General features: G+C 45.4%; 1 protein-coding gene across 1 annotated transcript in view; it reads left to right on the top strand.

Moving 5' to 3' along the window:
- The window catches only part of SELENOF (selenoprotein F), a 153,461-nt gene that overhangs the window by 19,070 nt on the left and 113,309 nt on the right, over positions 1-21,082 (top strand). Inside the window, exon 2 of the mRNA XM_085602125.1 lies at positions 4,514-4,681. Coding sequence (XP_085458251.1) covers positions 4,514-4,681 — 168 coding nt within the window. The remainder of the gene's footprint in view (positions 1-4,513; positions 4,682-21,082) is intronic.

Raw genomic sequence — 21,082 nt, 5'->3', positions numbered from 1 at the left:
ACCTTCAAATATAAAAATTCATCCTCATCTAAAAGACACTCCTGATACCATTTCTGTAACATTCCATTGATTTTTGTAATAAGAGAGAACATGGGATTGTAAGAAATTCTTTGATAACACCCCACATTATCAAGTTGGGAATAAATTTCACAATCCTAGTCAGTCTTATTCATTACTACAATATTACCCCCTTTGTCTGCCTTTCTGATGATCAAGTTAGGGTCTCCTGTTAAAGTCCTGAGTGCCTGCCGTTCATGTATTGAGAAGTTATCCCCAAGATATTTGGGACTAGGTCTTGACTTTCTCATGACATTCTCAAGATCATTAGTAACTAGGGTGTCAAAAATGTCTATATTGTTACCACTGGTCAGGTTAGGAGACCATCTTGACTTTTCTTTCAAACCACTTGATACTGATAGATCTGGTCTTACATGTAGGTCCTCCAATACCCTCCCAATTGTAACTGGATCTTCTTCTAATTCCGTGATAGAAAGTAAGGTTACCGTATCCTGAATATCTCTAATTGACAGTACATTAGACTCTGAATTACAGATTTGTGAAATATGCTATTTATTTGGTTTTGGATTCAAAGCAAAATGTTTTTTCAATTTTAATTTTCAGACAAACCGAAATAGATCTATCCACCGACGACATCAGAACCCTGATCGACAACGGGGAAACAGCGGCCCTCATCCTCCTGGACCTCTCTGCGGCGTTCGACACTGTCTGCCACCGCACCCTAGTGAAGCGCCTCAGCAACATTGGAATCCGAGAGAAAGCACTGGAATGGATCATCTCGTTCCTCGCCGGAAGAACCCAGAGAGTCCGCCGACCCCCTCCCCCCCCCCCCCCCCCCCCCTTCAGATCCGGGGGAACACCGAAGTCATCTGCGGCGTACCACAAGGATCTTCACTCAGTCCAACCCTCTTCAACGTCTACATGAGCCCCCTCGCAGCCATCGCACGTGAACACAACCTCAACATCATCTCCTACGCCGACGACACCCAGCTGATCCTCTCCCTCACCAACGACCCCACCACCGCCAGAGCCAACCTACACGAAGGGATGAAAGACGTCGCCGACTGGATGAGGAACAGCCGCCTCAAACTGAACTCGGACAAGACAGAGGTCCTCATCCTGGGATCATCACCCTCCGCCTGGGACGACTCCTGGTGGCCCCCGGCCCTGGGCACCGCTCCCAAACCAACAGACCACGCACGCAATCTGGGCTTCATCCTGGACTCCTCCCTCTCGATGACCAGACAAGTCAACGCCGTCACATCTTCGTGCTTCAACAACCTGCGCATGCTCCGCAAGATCTTCAGATGGATCCCCACCGAGACCAGGAAGACCGTCACCCAAGCACTCGTCACCAGCCGACTGGACTACGGGAACACCCTCTACGCCGGAACCACAGCCAAACTTCAAAAAAGACTCCAACGCATCCATACCGCCTTCGCACGACTCATCCTGGACATCCCGCGACACAGCCACATCAACGGACACCTGAGAGACCTGCACTGGCTCCCCGTCAGCAAGAGAATCACGTTCAGACTCCTCACCCACGCACACAAGGCTCTCCACGACCTGGGCCCCAAGTACGTCAACGACCGCATGACCTTCTACATGCCCACCCGCCAGCTACGATCGACCAGCCACGCCCTCGCCACCGTTCCACGCATCCGCAGAGCCACCGCCGGAGGAAGATCCTTCTCCTACCTGGCAGCCAAGACTTGGAACTCCCTCCCCACCCACCTTTGGCGAACCCAAGACCATCTCTCCTTCAGGAAGCAGCTCAAGACCTGGCTGTTAGATCAGTGACATTTCCCCTTCCCCCCCCCCAGCGCCTTGAGACCCTCCCGGGTGAGTAGCGCGCTTTACAAATGCCGTGATTGATTGATTGATTAGTGTCACAAATGTCGCCCTTAAAGTATGGACAAAAACCCAAACCCTTTTTCAAAAGCGTTGTCATATCTTCCGTCAGGGTTCGATCTGAAAGATTAATAACTTCTACTTCTCCTGCTATTGGTGTATCTAATCCTTCTTGTTCCAAGAACGAGTCTTCATTCCTGTTTTGTCCTCTACTGTTCCCACTTCTTTTGCCCCTCCTTATTTTCTTGTATTGTCTATTCTTTTGACCTGTTCCCTGTTCCCCCTCTTGATGCGATTTACCTCTTGTAGGAAAGAGGAATTCCCCAAAGGGCACGGTTGTCTAGTTAGAGTACTTGGTCCGCCTTCCACATCACTCTCACCTGTTGGTATTGTAGTAAGTGATGTATTACTAGAGCTGGTGGATGGCGTTTCTGTAATCTTTCTATTTTTATCTACTGTAATCAAATGATCATATTTTTTTTGAAAAAGTAAAGATTCTCCCGTTGTTATAATCCACTTCGTCCCTCTTAAGCTTGCGTGCTTTTCTTTAATATCATTCTGATGATTCACTAAGACCCCTTTTAAGATCTCATAATTTTTTGCTGTTACCTCAGGCATATTAAGAGAAGCGATTTCACCCTCCAATTCAGCAATCTCTAGTTGTAAACTTTTCACTTTTCTTTCGGCATTTTCTATCAGAATTTCCATCAGTTTGACCGAGCTAGATGTAAGCTCCTTCTCCGAAATCCCAAGTAGGTCCTCATCCAAATCGTCGTAAGTTGGGATAATTTGGGATCGTAGTCCCCTTGGGATCCTATTTAATTTCAAATACTGTTTAAGCGTCGTGCCATCCCACCATTTTGACATTTCGGAACGCTTCAGTCTCTCTAATCTCATAAACTTACTTCTTAATCCCTCATTTATGGGTTGATTTGTTACTCTTGTAGCCTCTGTTACTGTATTTCCTTTGCACAAATTGTCAAACAACTCAGCAGCTAATCTGTCTCTGTCCAGATTATCACTCATTTTAGTAATTTACAGTAACGTGTTTGCGGTGCTGCAACCCTCAATATATACAACCGTGGGTGACACCCACTGTTGTATATACAATCACTAGTACTATTTCGTATTGAGTATGGGAATTCCCCATATCGTAACTCCCCAAGACACCTAACAAAAAGACTCCAAGTCGTACACAATGTGGTGGCGCGGCTGCTGCTCATTGTTCCAAAACATATCTCGGCTAAAAATGCCTTGGTCACTTTGCACTGGATCCCGGTTTGACAACAGGTGAAGTTCAAGGTGTTTCGCCTAGTACATAGAGGACTCAATACAAAAGGACCCTGTCTGGTAAGGGCCATGCTGAAACCCTATACCCCAGCAGGGCTCTGAAATCATCCATTGCCTGATTTCTGACCACCACAGAAGAGCTTAGCCAAGCTGAATCATAATATCAGCCAGCTGCCACTCTGTTTTCATTTTTAATCAGGTGGAGAGCCACCCTTAATCAAATTATATTTCTGGACTCTCCAACTTGTTTTAACCCACACACCTGCACTCACATCTACACCACTAGGTTCCTCTCACACACACTGCATCATACGGCCAGGAACTAAAGATCTCCGCCAAAGAGCCCCTTTTTAGGGTGCCCGTCGGGCATTGCAGCGCCGGCCCGACGAGGAGCAGGTCCATATGATGAAGCATGACACCTAGCTTGCTGGGTGTGTGAGGACCCTAGTTCCGAATAGAGGAATTCCTCTTTCTTACGGTCTCTTCTCTGCACCCACACGTCTCGCTTAGGAACTGCATACTCTTTCTTTTCAATATGACTAATTGGGCATGTATGCTGGACCTTCTTAAATAAAAGCCCGCCAGTCCCTCTTTTGATAACACTGATTTCTGAAGGTGCCAGAATACTAAGGACTGAGGGCGGAAGCTCCTTCTCCCATCTAGTCCCAAAACTATGAAACTCACTGTTCATTGAGCTTCGAACGGTAGATGAGGAACGCTGTTCAGGAAACAGCTTAAAACATGTCTCATTCCCAATTTAGTAACATTTCATTAATATTGATCTCTTCTCATCACAGGTGCTTTTGCTGTTGTGGGGCTAGCGCTGGGAAGCTTTTGGGTAGCCATACGCATTAGAAATCTGTATAGTAGAGTTGTATGTTGAGCAACCACTCTATAACCACTGTGGCTATGACATCAAATCATGAATCAAAGTCTTGGTTGTGTCGTAGGATAAATCGGTTATACGATAAAAACAGTTAAAGCAGGACTTTATCTTCAGGGGTTTGTCACTCATTGCAACTGTGTAACTGAATAGTATTTCTCTTAATTGTAAAAGAAAGTTCTATTACGGCGATTAAATTGTTCCAGTACATGCTGTCGTATACTAAGGGAAACCTGAAGCTCACAAGTTCTTTCCCTTTGGTATGTATTGTATATGCTTCGGCGTGTAATGTAATAATTCCATGCATTCTCAAATATACATGTGGGAGACTAGGACTATGCCTTTTGGGCGTGATTAGTCTTGCAGTGATCCTTAGTGTAAAATGAACATGCTCACATTACTTCTCTGTATACCGTTAAACAATAGTATGCAGGAAGAAATATAGCCGTCAATCTTTTTTTCTTTCAGGCATCCACATATGGATCGGAACTATCTTCAGAAGCCTGTCGAGAACTTGGTTTTTCTACCAATCTACTATGCAGCTCCTGTGACCTTCTTAGCCAGTTCAGCCTGAAAGATATTGAGCTATTTTGTAAACAGTGCTGTCAAGAGGAAGCCAAATTCGAATCAAAAAAGGTTTGCTGTGTACAAATGGTTTTTGTGGACATGTCAAAAACTGTTGCTTATTTTATGGTTGAAATGTATTTTTCACAAATATCAGTATTAAGTTAACTTGCAAATCCTCTCCGTTTGGAGTATCTTTTATACTGACTTAGTTACAGTGTTCTACTTGTTTAATGACCAAAGGAATACATACTCAATTAGCGATTTAGAATGTTTAATTTTAGGTCCATCATAGATTGTGTAATAGAAACAATTGTTAGGTAGTCATTATCCAGTGTTGTAAAGACATTTTATTTGCACTACTGTCTTTGACTTATAAAAGTCAGTGCCTGTGTTTGAATTTCTGACAGTTTCAGTATAACTGACCTGAAACAACGTTCTGATATTACTAGAGTTGTTGTGCTTAGCTTTTGTGTATACCATGGACTGCAGCATACTCTTAGTTTGAGAGTGCTATTTGATTGCTGATGATGAATAACCACGTTTTTAGCAACATCTCTGTCTCAACAAACATCTCCTCTCATGAGCTAGTCTGACGTTGGGAGCCAACCTTATTCAGGTGTCCTATGGTTGCTTTTTTTTCATGGTTTTTGTAAAGCATTGTTTTAGAAAGGCCTTTATAAAAATCTCGACCTGTCCATGCAGCCAGTTTATTTTTTATTTTAAATAATTATGGGGGCTATGCATCTGATGAGATAAGAGTAGCCTGGTAGCAGTGTTGCTTCTGCTGCTGAGGCCTCACCAACATAACTATATTAAATATAGCAAAATATGTACAGGGCTCGTAAAATCATAAAAATGTTACTAGACCAGCAGGTCTAGTAACTTGAATAATCTTGAACATTGAACTGGTCTAAAATTGTGTGATCCTAGGCAAATATTTTGTCTAATGGAGCAGCATTTTTCTTCATTATCACATAAGAGAGCACCTTCAAATATGCAAGTTCACTATTTCTGCTGTACAAAAAAACCTCTTTTAATTACTAGACTAAATGTTTGCTCCATGTGTAAGAATCGAGCCTACATATAGGGTACGCTTGATACCTAGCTTGCCTCTTAGTTCACGTATAGCATTGTCATCTGGGCAGGAGCAGGAATATTTCCCAGTTCATGTTTAAAAACTCACATTTCATAAATATATTAGTACAGCATGATGTAGTAGGGCACTGTCCTTTCTAGATAGCACATTTTCCATTGAAAGGGCCACAAAACGTTCCCACTAACGTAGTTTTATTTATAAAAATTTATAGTTGTGAGGGATCGAAAGGACTGAGAAGGACAATAAGGAGGAATTTAGCTTATTTTTATTCGGTTTTGTACAGAGGTGTAATAGGATGTCCAGACTCTGTTCGGATAATACTTCTTATCCGTCCTCTGTCCTCCTTTTCCTTAGTGTTTTTATAACTCCTCTTCCTGTTTTCTTCTCTGGTGTGGTAGTAGGCTTGCGTTGTCTCACCTTCGAAGAAAAGAGAAGAGTGGCATTTGGTGAGCAGCACTAAAAGGGTTCTCTCTTCAGGGTAGGGAGTGAGGGATCACCAGGTGACTCCGGTCCTATACCGATTGACATGCTTTTGTGAAGGGATGGTGGTCGGGTAGGTTTTAGTGCTTACGGCTTCCCGCCAACACCAACTTTCTCCCTCCTCCCGGCCAACCCCAGGAGCCGTGCACGTACCTGTGTTAGCCACGCTCCTCCAGGAGCGTGGCAGGTCGAAGCGCAGGGTCGTTGGCCTCCTGACATCCAACTGTTTTCTTGGTCCTCATTTCGCTGTGCTGGGTCAAGCAACAGGTATCTCTCGTCCAGAGTCTTCGTTTCCTCCACGTTGGCTGCTTCCTCCGCGAAATTGGGTTTCAGTAAACATATTTAACATTTGCACATCACCAAGTAAAGTGTTCTGATTTCTTTTGATCCTATACAAATCATTGTTTAATTTTTTTTTTACCCAGGATTACACAAACGTGTCTTTATAATTAATGAAATATATTTAACATGTATGAACAGTTTACTTATTAGCTATTTCAGTGTTGTGTTAGAAAAAAAGCCTGAAATCTTACAGCCTTTCATTTCACATGGTTTACACAGCTCGATTCTCACACAGTTCACTTAAAAAAATCGTCTAACTTCAGTCACGGAAAAAAAAGTTAATGTAGGAAGACAAACACTTTTGACCTCTGTCTCTGAAAGCCAAGCAAATGTGAAGTAACAAGATTTAAAGGAATCTTTATTGCTCATTAACTTAGTGAACAACCAGAACACCTGTTGTCAGCTCGCCAGAATGGGCGAGTAGGCCCCAAAAATAGCTTGTCCTGATTAAATCTGGCATGCAATAGCGAGTGGCTTTTTCGAGCCCTGGTGTTGGAAAGGGCCCCTTGTTGACATGGTCACCCCAGTTTTTGCCCGGTGTCTGAGGCAATTTTGACAAGAGTGCACTGGCTTCCTGCTATCCAGGTCCCCAGAGCCACGTCTCTTTTTTACCTGAACTGCACAATTGATCCCCCAGTTGGCAATACATTTAGTTCCTCTATTAAGTCCTTAGTAAATGGAGCCCCTGGTACCCAGGGCAGGGAAGCTAAGGAGGTTCTCTAAGGGTTGCAGTGTGTCTTGTGCCACTGTAAGAGACCCCTCGGCACCAACTTGCAAACTGCCATGGCAGGCAGCATGCCATGGTGCAGAGAAAAGTGAAAACGTAACATGGCACACATCCCTGTGTGCCCTGCCTGCAAAAACTGCATGCAGTATAGGTAAGCCACCCATAAAGCAGGCCTTCTAGCCTTAAGGCAGGGTGCACTGTACTACATGTGTGGGTACTATCTGAATGAGCAAATATGCCCCTGTGATGTCCAAGTCAATTCATAAATATCACAAGTAAACAGGGAAGCCATTTTAAGGACATGCGCTGGATGCTGGTAAAAATGAGTTTCCCAACTACATGATGGCTTTATGAAATCTAAGGTGTTTGTTTCAGACATGTTGTAGTAATAACCCACACTGATTCCAGTGATGGATTTATTAAAACATGCACCCAGAGGGCACTTTAGAGGTGCCCCCTGAAAATCTACCAACCTCTAGAGTGCTGGCTGACTGGTGTTGACCAGCCTGCCACCACAGACTGGTATCTGGCCCACTGCAAATGAGAGCCTACGCTTTCTTTGGGAAGAAACAATTCCTGCTCTGGCCCGAGGTAGTCACCTCTTCCAAGGAGGATGGCTTAGTAATCAGCATATCAAGGCAGGAGGCTTTAAAGGCCTCTGCCCCCTTTGATATGTGACCACAGCTTCCCTAGTCCAGGGAAATGCCAACCCACTGCCCTGGGCCCGTTTGGCGCCAGTACAGGCGGGAAATTCGATATGCAGGGAGGCGTGGTGCACTACCAGGCCAGTCACACCACTTAGGTGAGCTGTCTGATGTGCCCTTATTCAGGAAAATTTCACCATCTTGGGGATTACAGAAATAAGAGCTCTGGGACAGGGTTATGACAACTTCCCACCGGAAGTAGTCATGAATGGGGTGTAGTGACCCCCAGGGTAAGTAGCCCAGTGGCTACCACCCTTCACTCTACTTAACTTCCCTAAATCTAGTATTTAGAGGAGCCCTTACACCAGGAAAGCAGAGTCTGATGACATAAGGAAAATGACACTGAAGAGCCGCAAAGAGCAAGAACTGAGCAGCAGCAACGGACTTGGCACCAACCCTGCTGACTTAGACTATTTTACCAAAGAGGACTCATCCTGCAGCTGCTCTGCTTCCAAATGCCAGTGTTTCAAGAAGCAACCAACAACTTCAGCTAGCAGAGCTACTTCCCTTCAGGCAGCCAAGAAAAACTTGGGTTTGCCCAGACTAGACTTCCAGTCATCTGCATTCTCTTTATGCAGACCCCCCTCAGCCACGAGTGTACCCTGCAGTACGGACCGGACGCCTAAAGACACCACTGCACCCAAGCCCCACAGCCTGAAGAGAACTGGACCGAACGTGTCCCTACGTGGCTGAGCATCTCAAGGACAGAGCCCCCCCCCCCCCCCTTGGGTTCAACTGGATTGGCCTCCCAGTCCCAGCTTGCAGCCTCATTCTCCCAAGACCGTTTCCCATTTGAACCAATGCTGAAAAGCACCCTTGAGCGCAGATGCCCCAGAGCCTACCGGGGTGACCTGTTCGTTTTGCCTTGGACCTTGCCCCATACTTACCTTTACTCCAGAAGATTGGTCCTGTAAGTCGGTGCTAAGTTCCCATATGCAGAATTTGTTTTTGCCCATATGATCAAATTACCGCATTAGAGACGATACAAGCTACCTACCTGTTTTCTACATTGGTGTGGATCTCCTTTGAGTGTGTATGACATTTATTGATTGTGTGTATGCAGAAAATGTCTAACACTCCTCCTTAATCAGCATAAGGCTGCTCGACCCCACTACCACAAAAAGAGCACCTTGGGATTGTTGAAGCAAGCCCTGTCCACTCATAAGCAGTACCTGGACTCTATACAATATACCTCTTTTTGGAATAGTATCTAAACAGCCAACTTCCTACAAAAACTATTTTTGTCCCTAGCACTTGAACTAATTTATGTGCAAATGTGGCTGAAATTGGCTGACTCTTGACACTTGCCGTATGCTGTAATTGGGGCGGAGGGAGAAGAGGCTGTGTGTAGACGAAGAGGGCCGGCAGAAAGTCTTATAAGTGAGTATGTGATATATAACGTTTGTAAAGCCAAAAGGTATTGAGTTACACTCTCTCTCTCTACAATATCACAGAACCCATCTATTCGTGTTTTGCTGGTCTGGTAAGGTCTAAAATGCCCTCTTAATGGACAATGCTTTAACTTCCTTTAAGCATTTTTTTTTTAAGGGATGTTTGGTTTCAACAAGGGTCCTCTACCTTTTCCAATTGACCATCCAATAGCATTGGTACCCTGTTAAAATGCACAATTTTAGAGGAGGGCAGGCCCCTTCAAAGTTCCAGTACAGGATAGTGTACAGGTTGTCCATGACTTTGTATTCGTTAACTGTTAATCGCTATTTCCATTATAGGTACTTGATCATCTTTGTATTCTGTGTCAACTTGTTGGGCTCAGACAACAAATCGTTTCCTATTAATCTTTTTTCTGTTTTGAAGGGAAAATAAAATATTTTAGAAATTTAGGATTGCGAGGTCGTTCACCTTATTAATTCCTGCTATTCTATTAACCATGTCGCTGTTGTAGATGTGAAAATAATAGTTATGTGGCATTGCTTAACAGAAATATGCAGTAAAACTTTTATTAGCTGCCCTCTTTATTTGGTCTATTCTGCAATGAAAAAGGGACCACAATTGTAACAACTTGCATAATCGTCCCACAAGAGATACTTCCAGTCTTTCATTTTAATCGGAAATTTTTGAAACCACTATTTTGCCCATCTGATTCCATTTTAAATGTCACCCGTCTAAACCTATGAAATAAGCTTAAAATGGTAAAACTGTTGAATTGCAATACCAAATTGTACATGCTACAATGTCATGAGTTATTGGATTGGCCCATATGTTAGAGCTGTTTTGCTGACCAGGACAATTTGATAAGCCTTTGTTTGTTCTTAAGGCAAATAAAACTAAACATAAGTACAATACTGTGGACATCCATGTTTTCCAAGATGAGACTTGCTTATGCTTTTGTGAGGCCTTTCATTTCAATACACACTGCATTTGTCTTTTATTCTTATGACTTGTACACAAAGTAAACGGAGCGCAGATATGAATTGTAATTGACTTGCTAGGCAGAGTTCTCTCCTAAGAATGGGTATGGATCAGTGCGTAGGCAGGCTCAACAGAGACCATGCTGTAATTGGCTGAGGAGATCTGTGGAAATCCAAATGGAATCTGCAAGGCGATTTCTTGAGAAGGTTCCTTTCCTGAAGGAGCGGTTGCTTCTCTGTTTCAGCCTTGATATGGGTTGATTCTGGTGGTTGACCTGCATCCCAGAGCAAGCCTTTACCCATGGTACCTTCACCTCGCTACAGGTGTCTCTCCCTGAAATCGGAAAGTATGTTAACGTTTGTCTTTTGGGAAGCGCTGACACAAAGTTTACCAGTATTGAACACCAACAGTATCTTTGTACTCCAAACATGGCACGCAGACAGAGACATAACGTATTCATAGATGTAAGGATACTTAACCAAAGACTGCCTCAATTAGGAGCTGAGTTTGAAAGTACAAAGTGATCGACTTCAAACACAGCTGCCTCCCTCATGCCGGACTGCACAGCTCTGTCCATCCTGTCATCTATTACAGCAACCAGGTAGGATTCTACCAGCTAACCTATGTTGTTTTGGTGGTGATGGAGATATAATTTTTTTTTTAATGTTACCCACAGCCTTTTTACTGTGCATTTCCATTTCTGGATATGTTTGAACAAAATTCAAATAGAATCTGCTTTTCTGATGCTTTTGCCGAGACACTATATGATCAGTGACTTGATTAGTCTCACTGCACATTTTAAAATTATTTACATTCAGCTTGGATATAGTCGAACATGACAGCATGAAAAAACAAAAATAACTCCTGGATTGCTTTTGAAAATCATTTACAGAAGCACAAGGAAATCCTAGCATTGAGGAAGATCATTCAACGTTTTCACTAGACCAGTTAAAATAGAAATTGAAAACACAAAATCCTGACCTGCCTATTCGGGAACAGAAAGAGTCTAACCAATAAAAAGGAATAAAAGCATCTCATGTAATTCTCTAGTCTCCAGTATTGTATAGTTTCTCCAGCTACTGATCACTTGGCATAGATGGTAATAGTTTATTTCAAAGAATTGTTCAAATTGTTATTTACACTATATAGTAGTGCTACAGAAGAAATATGTGAATGATGTAAAGAACCAGCAGTAATAGAAAGCAATGCCAAATGTTTAGAATTAGTGGGATTTCTGTGGACATTTGGAAACGGAGACTGGATGGCTCCGATAGTTCCCAGTTATATGTTTAATGTTTCACTGTGGCAGTCTTGATATATGCAACCCATTAGGCATTTGGTGCAGTTGCTTTTTTTGTCAGCAAAGTAAAAAGAAAAACTGCAATCTTTAATTTAAAATGTATTTACTTTATTTTAGCCCTTTTCTTGGGGGAAGCTGAGATTGATAAATGTTTGAAGAATATTCTTGGTGCTGTTATTATTCTTTTGGCTAAAACTAAACGTGTGTGAACACAAGGCTATCGACAGTGATCAAAAGGAATATTCATTGATTTGATGTTAAAGTCTCGCTGAATATTGTTGAACAGGCAGTGAGAATGCTCAGGTTAGTATAGGGATCTCTTGTGCATAATTTGTAATTAGAAGAAGGGAAGTTCTTTATTAATATTATTGAATGTATTAAGCACAATAGATAGGTATGTATGCAGATAGGTAGGTGTCCTGGCACTAACAGAAATTGCCAATTATGTGAAAAAGAAAGAAAAAACAAGCATTGGCATAGCCAATAGGTCTCGCCTCTGGGACCTTATAAGTGTTTTGCCAGAGGTGTTTGGAAGTTTGGTAAGAGATGCAATTTAACATAAAGGGATATGAAAAAGGAAACTAGGAAAGTGTGATGGAGATGAAGCGGGCAGCAGGTGAGCTGGGGAGAGGGAGAAGCAAAGGGATGAGAGAGAGTGAGACAAAGAAAAAGCAGATGGTGAGAAGAAGCGAGTAGGGGGATAGATATAAAAGGATGGAGAGACTGTTGGGGAGGGAGAGGGAGGAAAGCCAGGGTCACAGATCGGACGAAAGAGGGAGGCGAGAGAGTGGGAGGGCTTTGAAGGGTGGGAAAGAAAGAGGAAAGCTATTGATTGAGATAAAGCAATGGGGAAACGGGCAGGCACGGAAGAAAGGAGATAAAAAGAGGAAGGAATAGGAGAGGTAGGACGACAAATATATAAGAGAATGGGTCAGAAAGAAATGAACGGGAAGGGCAGAGGGAATGACATTAAACAGAGTGCGGAGAGACACGGCAGAGTCAGAAAGAGACGTTTGAAACGGTACAGGCTATGTGCTGGGCTAGTGCAGACCTATCAATCTGTATGGGGAGAGGATGTGGCCTAACGGCCGCAGCGGTCGAGCGCGAAGCTGTGGAACCGTGTTGGAAGCACGATCTACTTTCTATCTATATCTGCTATCTGGCTCGAGGTCCAGTACAAGGCTCGCATGGGATGGAGAAATGGTCAGGGCACGGCTTAGCTGCTATGCTGTCCCAGAGTCCGCTCTTAGAAGCTGTGTTACCTGCATATGCATGCACACATGTAGTGTGTCTGCACTGTGTCCAGTCTAAGGCCGAGTGGCTCGCGTGGGATTGTGAAGCTGTGTGTTACCTGTATATGCATGCACACATGTAGTGTCTGTCTGCACTGTGTCCAGTCTAAGGCCGGCTGGCTCGCGTAGATCGTGAAGCTACGGGTTACCTGTATACACAACAGAGGCGCAACTAGAGCCAAATTTCGGGCAGGGAGTGGGGGGGATAAGAAAAAATTTCGGGGGGGGGGGCTAATTCTTCAAGAAGGGGTGAAAAAACACCAAATCCTCATAACAAGCAAATGGTCTTTTAAAGACCTGTGAAGTACTCAGGTGTGGCTGTGTGTAGGTCCAGGAAGCTCTCATCCCGGGCTGCCACACACGACGGGGGGTGCTGAAGCCCTTTGAGCCCAATGGGTGTTGCGCGCCTGATACACATGCACACATGTAGTGTCTGTCTGCACTGGCACGGGGTCCAGTCTGAGGCAGAGTGGCTCATGTGGGTTGGTGAAATGGTCGGGGTACGATTTAGCTGCTGTGCTGTCCTGGAGCTCGCTTGTAGAAGGGTTAAAACTGACACCGTGCACACACATTTATTTTTGTGTAACGGTTGTGTTCTTATCGCGCTTGTTTAACCCTTCACATTTGCAAAACAAGCCTGTTGTCTTGCCTGGATGTTTTTTTTTTCGTTGGTATTATTTTTGTTCACTTCTATTTGTGTTAACTTTGATGTTTTGGATGCAGGACTGTGTCCCACTTTATTTTTGTCTTGCTTGATCCTTAAAAATTGTCAATTCTTAAATCTGACTGTCCGGCTGGAAAGTAGCAATATAGTATTGATTCCACTCTATATTCATTGTTTCTTTAAAGTATCCTCTATCAAGGACCACTGTTCCCTAAATTATTGCTACCCATGGTCCTTGTATACCTTATTGGGTTCCCTTGTTTTGTTTAAAATAACTTGTTACACATGTAGCACCTCTGAGAAGCTCAGGGCTGCGCGCCGTTAAAACATCCTCTCAGTACACACACCGCGATGGGCCCAAGGAGGGGCGGGGGGCACCTCAAGCAGGCGCTGCAAAACACGAGAGGGGCTGCTGGAGGTGCGTGGAGCGAAGAGGAGAGTGGGAAGGGAGGCTGGGAGGGAAGAAGGAAGGCGCAAGACAGGAATGGAAAGATAAACAAGGAGGCACTGCTCGCTCCTGCAGGCAAAACGCCGTGGGATGCGAGGAATGCAGCCGACACCCTGCACACCCCTGCTTGCTCCCGACAGCAAAACGCCGTGGGAGTGACCAGTAAACAGAGGTGGGACATGGACCGCCTTTGGCAATTTGCGTGCTTTCATTATTGAAAGCCACACGCAAAGGCCAATCCTGTATGTGGGATGAGTCAGACCCACAAGAAGACGTTTAGACTAGAGTGATCACAAGAAGCCTCCCCATAGAGCAGAGCATGCGCACTGCGCTAGGCTCGACTTAAAAAAGGTGAAAACATAGAGACCAATAGAAGTGTGCGTACCAATGTTTTTAGAGCTTTCCTAAAGGGCAGAAGGTTGCTAGTGGGAGAAAGGAGACTGTTCCAGAGACTTTCAGCCTGGACAGAGAAAGCTCTACTGCCTACTCTTACCGTTTGAACTTATTTGTTATAAGTAATTAGCCTGGAGTCTGACCTTAAGGGCGTATTTTGTACTAAGTGAGTAAATTAGGTTTAGCTTGCATCTTGCATTGCATCTCGAAGGTCAGATAATTAATTCTGTCACCCAAAATGCCATGAATTAAATAATAAAAAGCCAAAGTGTGCAGCTGAAAAAAAGCTTATCGTGCCCTGTTTTCCATAAAGGCCTTGTTCATAGTTCATTAAAAAACCTTTTTTCACCGAAAACTGTTTTCTTGAGAAGAAAACCAGCGTAACAGCGAAATTATTTTAAATCCCTTTCGGATTGACTGTTTCTACAGAACTTGCTTCAGGCTGTACTATTTTGGTACAAATAGCGTTCTTGGCTTCCGCTGTGATTTAATACCGGAGTTAAAATGGTGCTAAATTAAATTTGGAGCACTCGCTCATTTATCGTAGTTTCTTGACAAATTATTTTTAGTCGTTGAATGCAGTGGAACTGAGTCATAAATAACAGTAAAAGTAACCGCGTCAAAGCTGAAAGTCATACATTGGACTGCACTCTCTGATTTCCAGGAAGTTTGCCACGGTTTGAATTAAACAACATTTAAGCCAAGGTAATTGTACTTTTCACAATGAATCTGCTCTGTCTGACCTTTTGGTAACTGTTAACCTAGACGCGGGCTTGATTGTGCAGTCGGCCAAGCGATAGGTGCTTGCTAAAATCACTGACTGGCTGTTATTGGCTGTTAATTGCGTGAATTGGTGTTGCGGTGTGGGTGAATCTATTCATGCATTGAGTCTCATGGCAATTTGTTTTTATTTTAGTATTGCGACTAGAAAAGGTAACTGCTTTTGTGACTTGAATGTAGTCTGACATGGGTTAGTTTCATTGTTTTGCCGTGTGTTTTAAAAAATATATATATATTTTCAAGGCATATGAGCTGCAGATTACACACTTTTGCATAGATCGCCATCTGGTGTTGGGCCCAGATGTTTGCAGTTTGTTTTTCCTCTTGGAAAAGTCTTGGAGGTCACGAGGTCGGTGACTCCTCCTTTGGTTGGTATTGCGCATGGGCTTCGGCTCCATCCTCAGATTGTATTTTTCCGCCATCGGGCTCGGATGTAATACTTCGCGCTCCGGTTCCGAACTTTTCCAGTTCAACGATCGACGCAAAATCCTCGTTCATCGAGATTCTTCAGATAACAAATCATCTTAATCACCTTCTCTTCGACACTTCTTCGATTCCAGTCGTCGACGACGGCGGCCTTCGGGCCTATCCCGGCTCTGGTCTCGGCTGATGGAAAGAACTCCCTTCAAGAAGTGCCCTCGATGTGGTTCCAAATTCCCCCACACCGATCTTCATGAGGTGTGCAACCTCTGCCTCTCCCCTGAACACGAGGCTCGTGACTGTCCCGCCTGCAAGTCTTTTAGATCGAAAAAGACTATTCGAGATCGAAGGGCCAGACGCAACATGGCGCACTCCTCGACCTCCGCTCCAGTCAACATCTTCGGGGACAACGTCGAAGCTCCGGGACAGCAGCACACCGAAGAAGACGACGACTTCGTCAGCGCTTCCGAAGCCGACGACTCAGATGTGGAGGACATCACCCCGGCGCAGAGGGTCGTGAGTACTATACCCCCTCCCACACCCGCGCCGACACCCAAAAAGGCTTCGGTCACGCCTTCGCCTCCGAGCCTAGGCAAGAACAAGGACACTGCTTCTAACACCCCACCTTCGGGCCTGGTAAAGAAGCCTAATAAGCCTTCCGGCAGCTCGGGCTCGAGCCAGCCTACCAGCGGTGCCGAAAACACCCTTCGGCACCGAAGAAAAAATCGGCCTCGAGCTCGGCACCAAAGCCCTCGGTGTCGAAACCCGGCCTCTCGGTGCCGACCAAACATCATAAGGCCCTCGGCGCCGACACTCCCGTGCCGAAGCCTCTCTCGGCACCGAACAAAAAATCGGAGGTTCAAAAAAAGCACGGCATAGACAAGCCTAGAAAGCCGTCTGCCCCGAAAACATCGGCGCCGACTGAACAACCAGTGTCGCAAGAACTATTCACTTACCAAGGATCCAAAAACTGGACATTTGACACTGTCTTCAAAAAAGAGACATTTGGACAAACCAGCTCCACCTCCAAAGAGGAAGGACTGTGCTACCTCCCCTTTTCAGAGTGCCTTCCCCACCCCCTCCACCTCCTCCACCCCCTCCACCCCTGCCTCATCGCTCTCCGACCCCGTCTCCAGACCATGATGATCAAGGGGACCCTTACTACGATCCAGCAGATGTGCCACAAGACCCCACCCCTACTGGATCCCCAGACCCATGGAATGATTATAACAATCCAGACATCCCAGATGTCCCACAGGATGACCTTTGTCCATCTAGGCCATCCCCACCAGAAGACTCGTTAGGTTTTCACCACCTACTACAGAGGGCGGCACATTATCACGGGGTAGAGCTACATACTGACCCAGTAGAGGAAGATTTCCTCCTAGGCACCTTCGATAATGCACATAGGTCTACTGCTATACTACCTATGCTAAAAGGGGTAATCAAACATGCGCCAGAGGTTTTTAAAGACCCAGTCAGGGCTAGGGTCCTAAACCCACGCATAGAGAGAGAATATAAAGCTGCCCCCACAGATCCTGCCTACATTAAAGGCCCTGCACCACTGGATTCCTTGGTGGTATCTACAGCTAGGAAGAGATCAAATTCTCAGGCGTCAGGCGAAGCACCACCACCTGACAAAGAGTCCAATCTCCTAGACGCGTCAGGGAAGCGCACTGCGTTACAAGCTGCCAATATATGGCGTATCGCCAACACTTGAGCGCTATTGGCCAGATACGACAGAGCGCATTATGATGAGCTAGAAACCATCATGCACCATCTCCCTGAAAAATACAAAAATAGGGCTAATGAATTGATTCAAGAGGGAAAAACCATAACTAATACCTCTATATGCTGTGCCCTAGACGCGGCAGACACAGCCTCCAGGGCCATAAACACCAGTGTCTTCCTCCGTCGCCACGCCTGGCTAAGAGTTTCAGGCTTTAAACCTGAGGTACAAGCCTCCATATTAAACCACCCATTTGATCAACAACATTTATTTGGTCCAAAGGTTGATGAGGCCCTCCAGAAGATGAAAAAAGACACTGATACGGCGAAATCTATGGGAGCCCTACAGTCACACACTCATAGGCGCTCCTTTCGCCGCTCTTCCTTTTGGGGCAGAGGCTACTCCTCAGATCGCGCATCCACGTCCTACAAATCCCCTCCTCAGTCCACTTTCACAAGGGGTTATCAAAGAGGCGGCTATAGAGCCAATAATAATAAAGGCAGAGGCAAAACAAATACCGCCCGCTCTGCCACACCGCCTACCCAATGACTTTCCCCTGCTCCCTCCAGACCATCCCACTCCGGTCGGGGGCAGACTACTAAATTTCCTTCACGTCTGGGAGACCATCACCTCAGACAGATGGGTGACCCAAATTATTCATTCAGGGTACTGCCTAGAATTAACATCTACCCCCCCCCCCCCAAACATTCCACCCAGGCAACGCCCAATGTCACAAGAGCATGCCACGTTACTAAAACAGGAGGTAATCTCCCTCCTGCAAAAACAAGCCATAGAGCAAGTCCCCATCAATGAGCAAAATTTAGGGGTCTACTCCCTGTACTTTCTGATACCAAAAAGAGACGAGACTCTACGACCTATTCTAGATCTCAGGCCTCTAAACACTTACATACATTCAGACCATTTTCACATGGTAACCCTTCAACAGGTTCTTCCACTCCTCTCCCAGAACGATTTTCTCACCACACTGGACTTGAGACGCATACTTTCACATTCCAGTACACCATGCTCACAGAAAGTACCTCAGATTTGTAGTGGACGGGCAACACTACCAGTTCAAAGTGCTCCCGTTCGGGGGCACAACAGCACCAAGGGTGTTCACCAAGTGCCTAGCAGTAGTGGCGGCACACCTCAGAAGACAGAACATTCACGTCTTCCCATATTTGGACGACTGGCTAATAAAAGCCTTGTCCTACAACCAATGTGTGCACCACACCGCCGCTACAATCCAACTACTTCACCAGCTAGGTTTCACGGTGAACTACCAAAAGTCCCACCGGATACCATCACACACAAAGCAATACCTCGGTGCCACCATAGACGCCTCAAAAGCCATAGCCTATCCCAATCCTGCCAGGATTGCAAGCATCCAGGCTCTGCGTCAAAAATTCATACTTCAACACTCTCTCCCAGCAAGAGTGTTTATGCAACTGATAGGGATGATGGCCTCTTGCATTTTCATAGTGCCTCACGCAAGACTCCAGATGCGTCCACTCCAGGAGTGTTTAGCACGCCAGTGGAACCAGGCCCAGGGGCAACTGACAGATCTGGTGTTGGTGGACGGTCGCACCCATCGCTCTCTGCAGTGGTGGAACACCACAAACCTTTCCAAAGCGCGACCGTTCCAGGACCCGGTTCCACAAATAATCCTAACAACGGACGCATCGCTCTCCGGCTGGGGAGCTCATCTGTTACATCTCACAGTGAAGGGCACATGGACGCCGCAACAAAAGTTACTCCACATCAACCATCTGGAGTTACTGGCAATCTTTCTAGCCCTAAAATCCTTTCAGACGCAGACTTCAGGCAAGGCAGTCCTCATTCGCAAAGACAACATGACTGCCATGTACTACATTCAAAAACAGGGGGGCACACACTCTCCACAGCTCTCTCAACTAGCACAGAGCATATGGAGATGGGCAATTCTGCAAAAAATCTTTCTCCTGGCCCAACACGTCCCAGGAGTCCAAAACACCATGGCAGATCTGCTCAGCAGACAAATGCAACAGATCCACGAATGGGAACTTCACCCAAAGGTTCTTCACCCGTTCTTTCAGAAGTGGGGGCATCCTCAGATAGACCCCTTCGCCACCCACGAAAACAAAAAAGCCCAAGCTTCGCTGCCAGATACCCACACCCATTGTCCAAAGGCAATGCGATATGGATGAACTGGTCAGGCAAATTTGCGTACGCTTTTCCACCTCTCCCACTAATTCCATTAGTGGTGTGAAAGCTACAACAGCACTCCCTCACGCTCATCCTGGTAGCTCCAACATGGGCCAGACAACCGTGGTACACCACACTGCTGGAACTCTTGGTAGTGCTCACCAAAAGTTACACCTCTCACCATGCCTCCTAACCCAGAACCATGGAGAGATCAGGCACCCGGACCCAGCTCAGCTCAACCTTGCGATCGGCTCCTGAGGTCCTAGAATTTGGATACCTTAACCTTCCCCCTGATTGCATGAACATCATTAGAGAAGCTAGACGCCCTACTACTAGGGCATACTACGCTGCAAAGTGGAAAATATTTGTTGTTTACTGCCATAACAACACAATCAACCCTCTAGATGTATCCATACAGAACATTATATGTTACTTGCTCCATCTACAAAGGTGTAACCTAGCATATACATCCATTCGGTTACACCTCGCAGCAATTGCTGCTTACCTACAGAACAGACAGCACCTATCACTTTTCAGGGTGCCTGCCATCAAAGCCTTCATGGAAGGCCTCCAAAGAGTAATTCCACCCAGAGTACCACCCTCGCCTGTCTGGAACTTAAATATAGTTCTCACAAGGCTAATGGGACCGCCTTTCGAACCATTGCATAAATGTGAGCTGCAATTTCTCACATGGAAAACCGCTTTTCTGGTGGCCATCACTTCCCTTAGAAGGGTTAGTGAAATACAAGCACTCACTATACAGGAACCTTTTCTCCAAATGCATCAGAACAAGGTTGTACTCCGCACCAACCCAAAATTCCTACCCAAAGTCATTTCTCCCTTCCATCTGAACCAATCGGTAGAATTACCAGTTTTTTTCTCACAACCTCAAACTGTTGCGGAGAGGGTTCTACACACACTGGATGTTAAAAGGGCCTTACTTTACACAACCTTTCAGAAAAACCAAACCGCTATTTGTCTCTTTCTCTCCACCACATAAAGGCAACCCTATTTCTAAATCAGGGATAGCTAGGTGGATTGTAAAATGCATACAGATTTGCTACCACAAAGCAAAACGAACGCTATCTGTTCCCCCTAAAGCCCACTCTACAAGGAAGATAGGGGCTTCTATGGCTTTTCTAGGGAACATACCATTAGATGACATCTGCAAAGCAGCGACATGGTCAACACCGCACACTTTCACAAAACATTACTGTGTAGATGTGCAAACCAAGCAACAAGCTAGTGTGGGCCAGGCTGTACTAAAAACACTGTTCCAAACCACTGCTACGGATACCGGTGGTCGCCGCTAGGGTTGGGTACTGCTATATAGTCAATGCAAAAGTGTGTAATCTGCAGCTCATATGCCTCGAACGGAATATGCTACTTACCAGTATGCATCTGTTCTTGGCATGTAGTGCTGCAGATCTACACACGCCCACCTGCCTCCCCGGCTACCTGTATCCGTTCCAGTCCATCTTATTTAGATACAACACACATGGGTTTCTTCACTGTTATTACTACGCTCCATCTTTCCCTGT

This window comes from Triturus cristatus, chromosome 4_2, assembly GCF_964204655.1.
Source record: "Triturus cristatus chromosome 4_2, aTriCri1.1, whole genome shotgun sequence".
Taxonomy (NCBI): domain Eukaryota; kingdom Metazoa; phylum Chordata; class Amphibia; order Caudata; family Salamandridae; genus Triturus; species Triturus cristatus.
This window is presented reverse-complemented; position numbering and strand designations above follow the sequence as displayed.